The following is a 15,246-nucleotide window of genomic DNA, read 5'->3' as shown; positions in this document are numbered from 1 at the left end:
AACTCCGTTCGTGTAATTTAAGGAATAGACTTAATTCTGAAATTTTATGCATCTTCATAAAATTTTAAAAATATTCCAGTTCCACTTTTAAATGGAATTTTTACTTGTGAAAATATAAATACATGAGCCCTGTAAGCGGTGCACCTCAGTTAGTGTACCTGTGTCTAAGGAAGAGGAAAAGAAAAGAAACAAAATTCTGCTCCCATGCAATACATTTCAGGCCAGGCCAGCTCCTGATGAGACACACACCTGAGAGCACTGATCTCTGACCAGCCGACGCAAAACGTTCTCGCCATGGGGCGGAGAAGAGGAAACGATGCGGAAAGTAACTGAGGTAGCGGAGGAGTGTGGCAGCGGCAGTGGGTCACACGCATCCTGGGTCGCTGGGACAGCGGGAGGAATGGCCCCTGTGGGAAAAGCGCCTTTCTCGGTGTCTTAGGTGACTTCCGAGACAACGCAAAACATCTCTGTAAACAATCCATTACAGCCGGGACTCTCAAAAATATATCCGTATTAAACTGATCTCTCCAGCCAACCAACCAATTTCAAAAACCGCGTGTCCGAGCGGGGCCGTGGCGAGCCAGAGCCTATGCTCGAGAGATTGGGCACAAGGCTGAAGCAGCGGGGGGGATTGGTAGCCAGGTACACAGCCGGGTGAAGCTATTGAGCAAATTGCAGGGCAAGCACCTTGCTCGAGGGCGCTACAGCCGGAGGCGTGGATCGAACCGCCAGCCTTCGGAGCCAAAAGCAGCCGCTCCAACCGCGACACTGATCTCTCCAGTTTGAGTTCAATTTTCACGTAGAAATGCCAGGGCACAGCTCAGCTGACACACACCTCATTTACGCAGTGCGTATTCTGCTAGTCAGCACTGATACCATGCACTGATTTACACTGTTGGACTCAGGAAACACAACAAGTCTATATATGTATCATATTGTAAGTTTTATATAACATTTGTATACATGCAAATAAAATATAAAAACCAATTTACACACACACACACACACACACACAGTATAATTTCTTTGTGTTTTGTAAAAGTCCAGTGCTAAACTGTTCAAGTGCTGTCTGGTGGGGAGAGCAGTGCGAGTGCCTGCTGTGCAGTACGACTGGCCCTGTAGGGCAACCAGACCCAGAGAAGACAAGGTGGCTCATGTTCTCGTTGGGTGGTGACAGAGGTGGGGGGGGGGGGGGGGTCTGTCCCCCTTTAAGGAGGAGGTGTGTGACCTTTTCTGCTTGCATTTGGAAGGAGACAACATGAAGGCAGCAGTATCACACGGGGCAGCTCCCATGGATCCACTCCTGCCCTAACTCAGTTACAACAACCAGCTGCCAACAAGTGAGGACCAATTGTACGGACTATGAAGGCAGCTGGCCTGAGGAGCTGGGAATGCTGGTGCTTGGGTGTGTTTTGGGGAAGAGCGGGTTAACAACATGAGCGTTTTCATTCCGTTGGCTCTGGTTGCTTAGCTTTTGCCCCCAAGGCCCTACCTCTGGGTAGTGTGGTTCCTCATGAGACCTTTTTTTTGTTAAAGTCCTGCCATCTCTGCCCTTAGTCCTGCCCTGTGGCCACCTCTGCCCCGCAATTTATAAACGCGTTTGGAATTTAATCAGAGACCTTACATAGCAGCTGGAAAGAGGACACGATAATGCAAAACAAGCGGCAGGCACTGAGGGATTTTAGGACATGCTCCCCGTCCCAACCCCATCTGGCCCGGCACGGCGCGGCCCGTCATCTGGCCCTGCTGCGCTTGACCACGACGGTTCCTGCCGCAATGTCGTACACGGTCCCGTTGTGCTGGAAGAAGAGCGGCGCGATGAAGGCCGGGAAGAAGAACGCAATGGAGAAGTTCTTGTTCAGGGCTCGAACCGTGGACCTAAACCCAGAAGCGAAGACACGCGACACTGACAAGAGTCCACCGTGACGCACTGTGAGCCCAAGAGCTCCACACATTCCATAAAATCACAGCATTCAGCTGAAACATGTGTAATTCCTTTTGTTTTTCCTAAGCTCGTTGCACTGCGCTCAGGGGTACAGCACCGCACCACGCACGCAAGGGGTGGTTTGGCATTAAGATGTGTGCGGCTGCCCGCCGTCTCAGATATGAAACGGATGAAGAGTAACGTGGGGACCAGGGAGGGGGAGTTTCAGCTACTTACGCGGATAGGGAGACGTCGGATGCGGGCACCGCCTGGACGCGGTCCGGTTGCACGAGGACCGACGTGTCGCACGTGACCACGCGGAGACCCAGGAGGAACTTGCCTGGAGTGGCTCCACCGGCTCCCCAGATACAAAAAGTCTAACGCAAACAAGAGCCTGCAACTCTTTCCAGATGTTCGCTTCCAAAATAACAGTATCCATGGCAGACATAATAATGTTTTCAAAACATTATCTTGTCATTAATGCCTACTTTTCCCATTACCCCCCTTGCTTGATTGCGATACAGCAACCAACATGTTTATGTAAGAACCCACACTCTGGAGTCACTTATGCTGTAAAACACCAGACACCCACCAGGTATGTATGTTTCAGTTTCATGCTCCGTGAAGTGACGGATATCAGACTAGAAATGCCCTTTAAAAAGCGTGGGAAAGAATGAAACTATAACCGCCAGAGTGAAACTGACAGTGGTCCAGATGAGTCCACATCAGTCTCACCTCACAAAGGCGAACGAGCATCCTGTACAGCAACGGCAGCAGCATCATCTTCTGGAGCTCCTCCAGGGACGTCTCCTCATCCATCTCCTCCACTATGAAATGCACCGCGAACTTGGACGGGTCTCTAGGAGGAGACGAGCGAGGAAGAGAGTCGACCGTCACCGCACGCGTGTCACCGGCGCGAACGCACCTCTTGGAACCAAACAGCTGATAAAAGTGCTAAAATGGATCCAAGACGTGAGAAAACTGACGGGAACAACGAATATGAATGTTTTTTCCCCCCCCATACCTTTTAGACATTTATTAACTGGAAAAAAAAATTCCAGCCTCTGTGCACATTTCAGATAATTATACATAGTTCAGGTTTATGTTACTTTATTTAGCAGATGCACATTTACATTTTTTTTTTTTTACTCCAAAGCAACTTCCAATGAACTCTATGCAGTGTTACCAGCCCACACACCTTATTCACCGCAGTGACTTACACTGCTATATACACTACTTACACTGGGTTACTCATCCATACATCAGTGGAACACACACACACACACTATGGGTGAACCTGAGCAGCATATCTTTAGACTGTGGGAGGAAACCAGAGCACCCGGAGGAAACCCACGCAGAGACAGGGATCGAACCCACGTCGCCCTGCACCACAAGACAACAGTGCCACTCGCCGCTCCGCTCAGGTGAACCAGAGACCCCGAACTGCCTGCGATGTGCGAGTCAGTGTGTATGAGTGTGTGACCGCCCCCTGCTGGACCGGCGTCCGGTGCTTCCAAGACAGACTCTGGAGCAGCGTTTATTCACTTAAAGACGACTGGGAGGCAACGTGACCGAGCGCCAAGACAAACGATTAACAGCATCTCCAAAAAGGGAGGACGTGGGTCTTAGGGAGTTCGCACCTCCATCCGCTGAGGTGCGCGATGGTCAGGATGACGGCGGCCTTGACGCAGAACAGGATGGGGAAGTCCACCGCCTCGGCCAAGAAGCGGCGCAGAGGCGAGGGGATGGCGTGCTCTCGACCTGAGAGGAACCGGCTGCAACATCACTCAAATGACGCTGACAGGGGTTCAAATCCCACCTCCCGCTCTAGTATCCTTGTTGAGGTACTAACCTTGCAGATACAGTAAGAACCCTCTGCTGTGTGTGTGTGTATATAATGGGTAAATCACAGTAAAGCTATGTGACACTGAGTCACATTGAACAAAGTGTGAGTTAAATAAAACAGCACTAGCATATGATCTGAAACAGCTACTCTGCTTCTCTAGCAACATTTTATGGATTTCACAGAAAATCACCTGATACATTAGAGAACAATCCACCCTAGTGTATATACAGAGATGTACAGATGTATACAAGACGTACAGCAGAATGAATATACAGCCGTCTACGTAGACACGCGCACGCGCACAGCCTTCATTCACCCTCCTGCCGCACGTTGCCGCTGCCTCCTGTCTCGCGGTGGAGTAGAAGTAGCGGCCATCAGACCGCGGATCCCCCTGCAGCAGCGCTCCACTTCTTGGCGGCTGCGCGGAGCAGCTCGGAAGCGCCGCACACCGCCAGCCAGCTGTGCCAGCTCACGTACCCGCAATGATACTGGCACATCCCGTGCCGCAAGCGAGCGCAGTACTCGGAGGCGGAGAGCGACGCCTCCCCCTCCTATCGCTCAGTCGGATCCTGGGGCTTCTCTCGTTCCATCTTCACTCGGGTTAAAGGCGACCCAATCGGGTAAAACCAACCTCCCTTTACAGAGGGGAGGCTGCACCAGTCGAAGGGTAATAATGTAACAAATCTTAACTATATCTTAAACTTAATCGAAACAATATACACAAAAAGTAATAATAAATTAGCAAAAGCATAGTTTTATGTGAAATATTTCCTCAAAAACGTTTACTAGAACAATAATTTTGAGCACTAAAATTACCACTCCCCCCCGTTAAATGATCTTAATGGTATGGCCCAAAACGTCATCGTTAAAGGCACAACTTGAGATTTTGTCACTTCACTAAATTGGGTGTGAGGAACAATTGTTAACATCTAATAAACTGAAAACGGTGTCAGTGTTCACCATGTCACAACAGGATTTCAGCCATTTCATAAAATGTTTTCATGTATTTACAGATGATCCATTTGATGCCAGCACAGGAAATTATCATGCTTTTATCATATCATGATTTTATGCTCAAAAGTAGATTTTTTTTAAACATAAGGCCTGTCTTGTTTATACAGTGTTCCTAGAGCCAACAGTGTGTATTGACTGGCAGTTTGTGCAACAAGCGCTGTCCTAAAGCAAAAGGAGTATGCCCCAGAAGCACAGGGTGTGAGGGAAGGTACACCCTGAATGGTATGGTATGCCAGGCCACACACACAGACACACACACACTACAGGCAATTTAGAAGTACCAGTCCACTTGAAACATACATCTTTGGATGGTGGGATGAAACCAGAGCACCTGGAGAAAACCCATGTGAACAAAATGAGAACATGCACACTCCACAGACTGAGCTGGATTTAAACTTGCATCAAAACCCAAATCCATCCATCCACCCACCCACTCGTCCTGGTCAGGGTTAGGTGGATCTGAAGACTATCCCAGAAACACTAGGTACAAGGCTGAGGGGGGGGACAACCTGGATGGCAGCCCACAATAGAATACACACACACATACACACACAAACACAATGTCTTCAACCACTTGCACCGAGCGGGGCTGCGGCAAACTGGAGCCTAACTCGGCAACACACGGCACAAGGCTGGAGGGGGAGGAGACGCACCCCAGATGGGGTGTCAGTCTGTCGCAAGGCACCCCAAGCAGGGCCCAAACCCCAGACCTGCCACAAAGTGGGCCCCAGCCAAACCCACTGCGCTCCCCTCCCCCCCCAATAAAATATTTAAGATAAAATAATTTTTTCAATTTAAGGATTTTGCATTAAAGCTCTTTCTCTTCACTTAACATTGATACATTGTTTTCTTGTAAGGCAGGAAAGTAAATCATTTCTGCAGTCATCAAAAATAATAGAGCATTGTAACGTTGCAAGAAATGAGACAAACATAAGATATCGTTTTATATAAATATACTTTTATAAGATCATTCACTGCACTTTGCAGAAAGTATCGCAACTACAGCCACAGTCGAAGGCAACTGATCTTCATGGCAGGAAGTGCCAGGAACATTTACATCTCAGAAGATAAACGTGGCCCCAAACAGTAACACAGGTCTTTACCCAACACAAAAAGTTCTTGTATCATTCTGGCTTAGCATTTAACAGTAAAGGTTGAGGAAAGTGGACTTATTTAAAAAATAAGCTCATCTGTACTTGAAAACATTGTACCACAGAGCACCCAATATAATCAGCAATCTTAAATCAGCTCACATTAACTCACTTTGTTTGCACACTTAACATTCCTACATATTATTCGCAAGAATACATTACTCTCATGCAACCAATTATCAGTGCAATTCTACTTCTCTATGTGGGTGTGCAAAAACACGTGCCACTTGTCACTTACAAACTAGCAGTGACGTTAGGGACTATGATGCAGTTTACCAATTCAGATGCTGCCTTTTAATTTTCTTTGTTTACATTGACTTGACAAAAAGCATATATATTACTTTTTCAAAAGGCTCCATTATTTAAGGCTTGAAATCCACTAACTAAATTATGTAAATGCTTTGCTGCTTGTATTTCAACAAAGAAACAGCAATGAAATTGAGTAAGTACGCTGGCTTCTCTGCCTACCAACACAACTGCAACTGGAAGTTCATTTTTTGTTTGGTTCATGATGCCAATGACTTTCACCACTAAGTCAAATATGGTGAATGCAGATAGGTCTTGATTTATTTGCATGTCAGAGAAAACTCAGGTACAGTTGCAATAAATATTTTGTATGACTTCAATATTTGAATCATTAAAATTAATGTAAAATTAAAAAAATGTCTACACAAACTCAGATTCAATGCCAGTTGTTGATAGGTTCATCCTGTGAACAGGTTCATCATTCATGATCTTGTTATTGACAAGACAAACACCACACATGAGCTGTACACTATGGCAGCATACTGATTTTAGGAGGCCTCACAGTCATACAGTGGCTCAATGGTCATTAATGTTTCATCTGAAGCTGCAGAAAACCGAAAAAGCAAAGAATTCTAATTAAAACTCAAAAGGAAAAATGCTTGCAAATTCAAGTATTTATAACTTAAGATGAATATGCTAAAATAAAGGTAATTATGAAACTCAGCAGAACATTCAAACCAGTTCAGCCTTACTGACAAGGCTGTATCTTACATAGAAAGATGATTAAAGGACATACACTTGCAGACTTCTAATTTTGCAAGTGTGTAAGAGAATATTAGATGAAACCCAAACCTTTGTTCATCTTCATATGTTACCAGTGACAATAAATGTTTTCATTTTACATTTAAACCAGTGGCAAGACCATTTAATGAGTTAAGCATTACTGTTAATCAACTCCCACTATTGGCAGGATGCAGTGTGACGATGCAGCAATCCCACGTGACAGCATGACAGGTTCATTCAGCCATGGATTTTCTGGCACGTGATAAGGTATTCTGGGTAGGCCTGCGTGTCATTGAAGATGACAAACAGAGTCGGCGACTCCACATTGTCTGTCACACTGTGGTATCTGAGGGGGATCTCTGAGCTGTCCTTCAGAGGAGCAGCCTTCATCTCGTGCTTGCCCTTGGTGAAGTCCCCTGTCAGAACTTTGGTGACAAACACAAACTTGTGGCCGTCAGCATTGGGGGGAGAGTACTGGTCCTGCACCGAGATGGAGGAGTTTACGGCAAAATATACCCCTTGGCCGTACACAGTTGCTGTGGAAGCGACCAGCAGAGAGTTATGATGAGACTACTTTGAAACATAAGGCAATTAAAGTTTACATCACACCCTTAGTCACATTTAAATTTTATAGCATTACCACAAAAAAGAATTAGTGCACCGTTTCCAGCGCGGTTCAGTTCATACCATTCTTCCCGCAGAAGCTTCTGTTGAAACCATGGATACAAATCTCCTTCACACTTGTCTCACTTGTGCCATGGTATAGAGTTCTCTCCACCTGCATTTCACTTGCACTTTGAAGAATACTAGTCTTTTTTAACTTGTACTGACTCAACAGAAGATTATTCACAATCTTGTCCACCTGCAAAAACAATGTGAATTTGTGGTCTTAATGAAAGATCTATATTTTGTGGTAAATAGCTAAATCAAAAGCTTTCTCGAATTACTGGAGTAACTGGATAATATAAACAGAATAAGTACACAGTCAAAGGAATGAGTACACCTGAGCAACACTTGTATGGGATGAATTGGACATACGAACTGCAAGCGACTGTAGAAGAGCTGGGAAGACATTTGGGCTTATTTCCTGGTGACATCTGTTAACCAAATACTTAGTAACACAAACTTTCAACACGTGAACTCACACTAAGCTGGCACTGCACTGCATTAAAAAAGCAAAAAGACCATACCTTCACAATTTTTATTTTGTTGTGATGGTCTTGAATTGTGTCGTAGAAGTTTTTTACAACATCCTGGAACTCATCAGAGTCCTCATCAACTCTGGATGCTTCTGATAGGTTTGATAATAGACTGTAGTCCTCATCTGACAAAAACAGCATACGATGAGCAAATATGCATTCTCTTTTCATTATGGGACCTATTCACTTACTTCACATGACTGCTGAAGCACTGAAGGCAAATAAAACCCCATACAAAAAAACTACTGGTTTACTAAGAGTGATTACTGTCTACAAGGCAAACTTCAAACTCAATAATTACATGCTATGCAACAATATTCATAAATCATTGTTTGGTGCTTTTACCTTGTGCTTCCATGCACACAGCTCCTGAACCGAGTATTTTTCTTTCAATCGGAACCGATTTTCCAGAAGCAATGCTGTATTCCTGCATTTTCTCAAAGTCAATAATGTATGGCTGATTGTCAAATACAATATCAATCTTCTTTTCTTTCACTTTCCAAGAGTGTTCTATAAAGATGGTGGCGTTGTCAGGGTATGGTATTGGCTGTGACTGTGCATCGTGCCACACCCACTGCACAGTACGCAAAATTTCAGCATCTGAGACTGTGTTTGATAACTGTCTCACCAGCTGTTTCATATCTGAAACTGCATCTGTGACATAGTCCTTAAACCCTGAAACCGTGGCAGTTGTGCCCTGGATCTGTATCTCAACAGCATGCTTCCGCCTGATAAAGTCAATGCACTTCCTTTGGTGTTCAGACAAACTCTTAAGGCACTTGTGTTCCACCTTCTCCTCACACTGCCTCATGCCAATCTTCTTTCCAAGAGCAATATCTACCCTGATGAGATCATGGCTGTAGCGTGCAAATACGAGTATCTCGGCAGAGTTGGCTGCCCTAAGGGCATCCTGGAGGGACATATGGATGGCTTTGTTTAGCTGGGAATCTGCAGCAGGACCTGTTTGTTGGTCCATCTTCATGGACAGTTCCAGGGCTCGCTGCAGTTCGTCATCTTCATCCTGTGCTCGGTTATTGTTCTGCTCCATGGAGTACTGGATGGCCAGCGAGAGAGCGGCATCCTCGTCAAGGTCACAGGGGGTCTTCAGGGATAGTGCCTCGGTATCAGGCTGCTCTACTTCTGCAGCTGGGGTAGTGCTGTCCGCCACTTGACTTCCTGAGTTGCTGGACAAGCTGAAACATCCTTCCTCAGCAGCAGTGTACAGGTCCTCTTCCTCTTCAAAGTTTGGGACTTTGATCAAACTGGATGCAGACTCCTGGTGAATGACGGAAACAAGTTTTTTGGCCTCTTCTATAAGACCTGAACAAAAAAAATTTAGCATTAGTAAATTAAGGTACTACATATAACATCACAATACACGTATAATCTACCCATTAATAAAGCGACTGGCAACTTTAGAAACAGGAAAGCAGACCAAACAAATTACTTACTAACTGTGGTAAGTTTTCTAACTTTTAGAAAAGTTTCAGTTCAGTTATGTTACCCATATGGGAGAAAATTAAACAACAACATCAATGGGCTCAACTGTCTGCTTCCATGTAGGTACAGACCTTTACTAGAAGCATCGATTTCACTATCGCTTGCATTAACTGAGATTAAATGTGGCCCAGAATTGTGGCAGCCATCTGAAGAGTTTCTACAGAAGTTCTGCTGTGATGTTAGTTTCCACGCCGAATCAAAAATGTTCTGCAAAATAAAAAAAAAAAAAAAAAAATAGAAGCCAAAAACAGGACATTCAAGAACTATAACCACAATCACAGTACAGGTTCTTGCATGATGAACCAAGGGACAGCTGGTAACTGTAGTGTTTACACCTTTGGACCAAAGGTTGGAGGTTTGATTCCCATCTCTGGCTATAGTACCCTTGAGCAAGGGACTTACCCTAAATTGCCCCAGTAAAATTACCCAGATGTATAAATATGTACATAATTGTAAATACTTGTAAGTCATTTTGGAAAAAAGCATCAGCTAAATGAATAAATCTAAAGCTATATTATCACACATTTATCCTTACATATTTTATGTAGGAACAGTGCATGAAACCAATAAGTACTAAAAACTAAAGTGCTAACAATGCAGAGATTTGGAAAAGGCGTTGTGATAAATTTAGTGCAAGCCTGAAGCCAGATTCAGAGGCTAGAATTTTGGGTCAGAAGATGGAACTTCAGCCTAAATCCACACAAAACAAGTGAAGGATCACCTCATTTTCCAGGGGTTCCCAGTGAACTTTCTCCAGGCTGATGTAGACCTCAAACTTGGTCTGCATTTCTTTCAGAATGCTGGTTCCCTCTTCCTGGACCAAAAAGCGGGCCACACCTGGCTGGTTTATTGTTATCTTCTTGGAGAGGATGGAGGACACAATGCTCCGCAGAACCTCATCTGCCATGCGGCAAGCATTAGTGTTCCCATACAGCTGAAATGTTCAGAAGTGAAGGATTATTTTTATTACAGATTGGGATTTCAAAAATGACAGAACACTGACTACTGACACAATAAACACTTGGTCTGTTCATAATCTATTCGTAAACCCAAAGTAATTTTTACTACTAAATCATAACCAATAAAAGTTAAACAATGCAGATCTACCTTGCTTTAGTCACTGGTTAGGTTTCTGTAAAAATTTCAGCTACAGTCATAATGAATAAAAATACTTTTAACTACAAACAGAATTAATACAAAACCTAATCTAACATTACTGAAAAAATACTTCACAAAATCTTCACAACCTGCTGTCCAGTTCCAATTGCTGACCTATTCATCCCATAAAAATATCAGCTTCTGGCAACTTTGAATTTTACTGACATATTTAGAATAGCTCAAAAGAGACATCCTACAATTTACTTACAATTTTAGTACTGTAAAAATACTGGATATAGATATTGTTGGACTTACATTTTCATTAATACAGCCACATTAAAACTAATTTATAATAACTGAAATCAGGCTTGTGTGCAATGTACCTTTACACATGATGTTAGTGTGGCAATGGAATGAAATATCTGTCCTTGAATCTAAAGGACTAGCATTCATCACAACAAAAATAAAACAGAATGCAAAAAAAAAAAAAAACTGATTTCTTTTAATTTGTCAAAATAAATTCACACAGAATTAACTTGTCATTGCAAAAGACACTTACTCTAAATCCAGAAACATCCTTGGACTCCAAGGGTAAGATGGAGACCTGATCCATGTCAGCCAATATCTGGTCACAGTGGATCTGAATGTATTTCAGCATACCCGGCTCCATACTGATTACAATCTCCGTCTGGACAGGTGTACTGAGGAACTCAATTATATTGCTCCGTTTCTCCTCTTCCATTCCTTTCAAAGTCAAAACTTCAATCTTATCTCCTCTGTCAGAGATTTTTGCTGAGCAGAAGTCCAAAGAATTCAAGAATTCAGACCATTCATTCGAGTACAACATGCATTCATATTCTGGTGTGATACCTACGCTGAAGTCAATAACTGAAGACTTTATGAATTTGCAGACCCGTTCCACCATAGCCAGAGACAGTGACATGACCGTGACAACGCAGTCCGACACCGTGTACATGGACGGCAGGCCCTGCTGTTCAAGAGCTTGCAGCATCCAATCCTTGACTTGCACCTTTGACAAGAACATGGATTTCTCCATATCAAAAGTGACATGGATCTGGGCAAAACCAGTAAAGAACTCCAGAAGCTGACCTTTCAGCTTCTCAGTTCCCAGCTGGCTTGGTCCTGTTATCTCCACAACCATGTCCATGATGTTAACTTCATAGGTGGGATTAGACTTTTGGAGATCTGTGAGGAATTTGGATGCCTTAAACAGTTGGAGCTTTAAGGGGTCAGAGAGGGTTATGCAAGTGGAGAATTCACTTTGTACGACATTCTCCTTGTCCTCTTCAGCTGCTCCAGGCTCTGGGATGGGAACATGAGCTGTGTACAAGTCTAAAGCAGGGCTCATCTCAACTTGGCCAACTCCCTCATTCTGTGCTAACCCAAGCCCTTCATTTCGCCCTGTCACAAGGTTCTCAGTTTGCATATGTTCTATGGTTTGCAAGAAGTCATAGAAAGGCTGAACTATCAAATCACTTTCCTCTAGTTTGTGCGACTTTCCAAGGATTCGCTGAACAGCTGGGAAGGGAAGAAAAAAAAAAAAAAAAAAAAAAAAAAGACGTTACACGGAAATTTACAATTGATGAAATGAGAAGAGAGATGTTGAGTTAAACATAGCTGCATAAGAAAATTCTTTTTAAGTACTACCAATATATTTTCAATGAGGACACGAATGTTCGACAATTCAAAACCCCAATGTCTGCATAATTTAGTTCCTTACAAGATGATTTTATAAAAATGTTGCTCATTCACATAATGAGATTCTTCAAGTTAATATTACTAAATACTTAAAACTCAAATTGTTAAATATGTTAAGTTGTTCACTATATCCAAAATCTTACCATCTACATCTTCAAAGGACACTCTGGCAACCCCATCCTTTATGATGCTGAACTCCCTCACATTTGCGCCACCACTTCGTTTGCTTTCAAAGTAAAGTACGATCATGTCTTCAGCGATACCAGGAGGCAGATTCTGCACCAAAATAGAGTCAGTCTGTTCCACTTGCTCAGGATGAATATGGGCACTATCCAGTGGCTTCCGTGCAATCTTTGCAAACACATTCTGAAAGTCTGAAAAAGTATGTACACATGTCAAAAAAAAAGTAGGATGCAAGGAACTTTATTTAATCACAGAGGGAAATTCTACTTGGTTGCAGCAGCATATAATATAGAACATACAGTGCTGTGAAAAAGTATTTGCTCCCTCCATGATTTTTTATTTTTTTTTGCATATTTGTCAGAGTTAAATGATTGAGATCAAACAAATTTTAATATTACACAAAGATAACCCAAGTAAATACAAAATGCAGTTTTTAAATGACAATTTCATTTATTAAGGGAATAAAGCTGTCCAAACCTACCAGGCCCCATGTGAAAAAGTAATTGTCTAATATTAAAATTTGTTTGATGATCTCAATCATTTAACTGTGACAAATATGCAAAAAAAAAAAAAAAAAAAATCAAGGGGGCAAATACTTTTTCGCAGCACTGTAAATACATAATTTACAAATTACATTTTAGACTTTTTTTTTGGAATAAATGTCACTTGGTATTTCAATCATTACATAACATGTGCATGTATGACAAACAAAGAATGTTTATCATAAAGACCTATGACAAAAGTCTGCTGCATTACAAAATGCTTTTATGGAGATGATGTACAGTCCATTCATTTTTATACTAAAATAATCATATGATATGTATTAGGACGCACATCACAAACCTGAAATTGGCTCATGGAAATGAACCAGAGCTAAGTCACTCCCAAGGGAAAGGTAAATGTGGTAATTTTCACAATCTACTCCGGTCACATTTTCCACATACAGCTCTATTAGCTCCAGGCTGGTTCTAGGGTTTATCCCACGGAGCAACAGCTTACTGGAGTCCTTTGGGGCTTTCCTTCTGACCAGAAGCTTTGCATTCTGTACGACATGGGGCCCTTTGGACAAGACCCTTTCAGCAACTGAAAAAAAAGAAGGTGACCTGCAGTTTTAAGGCGATGCAGCGTGCCCACGAAGCCACCGGTCATCACCATGTAAAACAAGAACACTACCTTGGGTTTCCTCAAAAACGAGCACCGCGCGGCTGCCGTTCCTCTGAAACGATGCCACGGTTCCCCCTCCGGAACGGCGCTTGTTTTCAAAATACAAACAGAGAAACTCATCGTCCAAGTCCGCAGGGATGTCGACCACCTCCACGGTCCTCTCTTCCAGGCTATCGTCAGACATGCTGAAAGGAAAACGGGCAATGAGACGGAATCCGGTTTACAGTTGACATCTTGTAATCGGAACTCCGTTAGGCTAGCTCGAATCCTCCTCCCGCTGTAGGGCCCTTGAACAAGGTTCTGACCCCGAACTGACAAATACTCTGCTGTATGAGAGAATTAATAATTCTGAGGTTTATTATTATCTCACACTGTAACACACCCAAGACAAAAAGCACCAGAACAGATGAGTAAAGCTCAAGAATACAAAAAAAAAAAAAAAAGGATGAAAAATGACAGCTGTCGCACACATTTCACACACATAGCCTGTTGTGAAGGACCAAGCTGTCGTGAGGAAAGTGATTTTTTAAGAAAAAAAAAAAAAAAAAAACATTCATTTGGAGTGGTTTTACGTTCGTTACCAAACAAACTGTCGTGCTGTGTGTGTCGAACTCGAACTTCGGTACGAAGCTACTACCAAAATTACACTACAGTCAATTTAGTTACGTAATTTAATGCGTAAAAAAATTGAGAATAAGGCTTAACTAAGTTTTCGTGTAAGTAGTGTGTATCTTTAGAAATGAAAGCGAAACGTCAAACGAGAGAGACAGACAGCACCACACGTCGTCATAACAAACACACTGCGACGACTACAAACTTTCTGTTTTATTTATCACGCAACATGTCCAGTGTCAATTAAGGAAGAGCTGCATTAAACTTTAAGACTGACACTTACTCGAGTCAGGCCGCCAGTCCCCTCACATCATTCCCACGGCTTTTCTGTGCACAGCAATCTCTCTGGCTTCCTGGTCTGAAGGTACGGTGCGTGTGTGCGTAATGCGTGCGTCTTACGTACACACGTTTACACGCACGCGACGCGTCGCTAGGTGCCGTGCGTGCGCTGCGTACGCGTGTGCACGGCAACAGGTGCACGTTTCAGGCTTTACCTTGTCTGGGCTTAATTCTGGAGGAATGGCCCACCGTGACCAGGAGGGGACTGGGAGTCATGCTGGCAATACATTAATTTTCTGTATACTGTATATTTACTCATATTTACTCTCACATTTGTACGCTTGACAGATGCTTTTCCCCAAAACATCATACAGCTCAGACTAGAACTGATTTTATGCTAATAACTACAGTTTATTAATTTATTTCCTTTCTTACAGGACCCACACATGATTTTATATCCATTGGCTTTCTCTGATGAATCTACAGCTAATTTAATTCATACTCCACCTTCCTCTTCTATAACTTACA

At 43.0% G+C, this 15,246-nt stretch overlaps 1 protein-coding gene and 1 pseudogene across 2 annotated transcripts; both read right to left on the bottom strand.

The window, feature by feature from the left end:
- Positions 1-1,070: 1,070 nt before the first annotated feature.
- Positions 1,071-6,445, bottom strand: LOC108919278 (protein FAM8A1-like; annotated as a pseudogene).
- On the bottom strand, positions 5,779-14,802 carry parp10 (poly(ADP-ribose) polymerase family member 10). 2 transcript variants are annotated; one of them, XM_018727085.2, is made up of 11 exons: positions 14,723-14,802; positions 13,837-14,012; positions 13,507-13,746; positions 12,624-12,854; positions 11,321-12,300; positions 10,385-10,597; positions 9,735-9,870; positions 8,509-9,483; positions 8,155-8,288; positions 7,652-7,826; positions 5,779-7,500 (listed from the first exon to the last, which is right to left on the bottom strand). In XM_018727085.2, the coding sequence occupies exons 2-11, from the start codon at positions 14,009-14,011 to the stop codon at positions 7,202-7,204; spliced, it is 3,558 nt and encodes a 1,185-aa protein (XP_018582601.2). In that variant the 5' UTR covers position 14,012; positions 14,723-14,802; the 3' UTR covers positions 5,779-7,201. The 2 variants fall into 2 exon arrangements, with proteins under 2 accessions (XP_018582601.2, XP_018582602.2); XM_018727086.2 differs by having other exon boundaries at positions 13,663-13,746.
- Between the last annotated feature and the right edge of the window lie 444 nt (positions 14,803-15,246).

This window comes from Scleropages formosus, chromosome 23 (assembly GCF_900964775.1).
Source record: "Scleropages formosus chromosome 23, fSclFor1.1, whole genome shotgun sequence".
NCBI classification, from domain to species: Eukaryota; Metazoa; Chordata; class Actinopteri; order Osteoglossiformes; family Osteoglossidae; genus Scleropages; species Scleropages formosus.
Note: the sequence above shows the minus strand (reverse complement) of the source record. Positions and strands in the feature narration are given on the sequence as shown.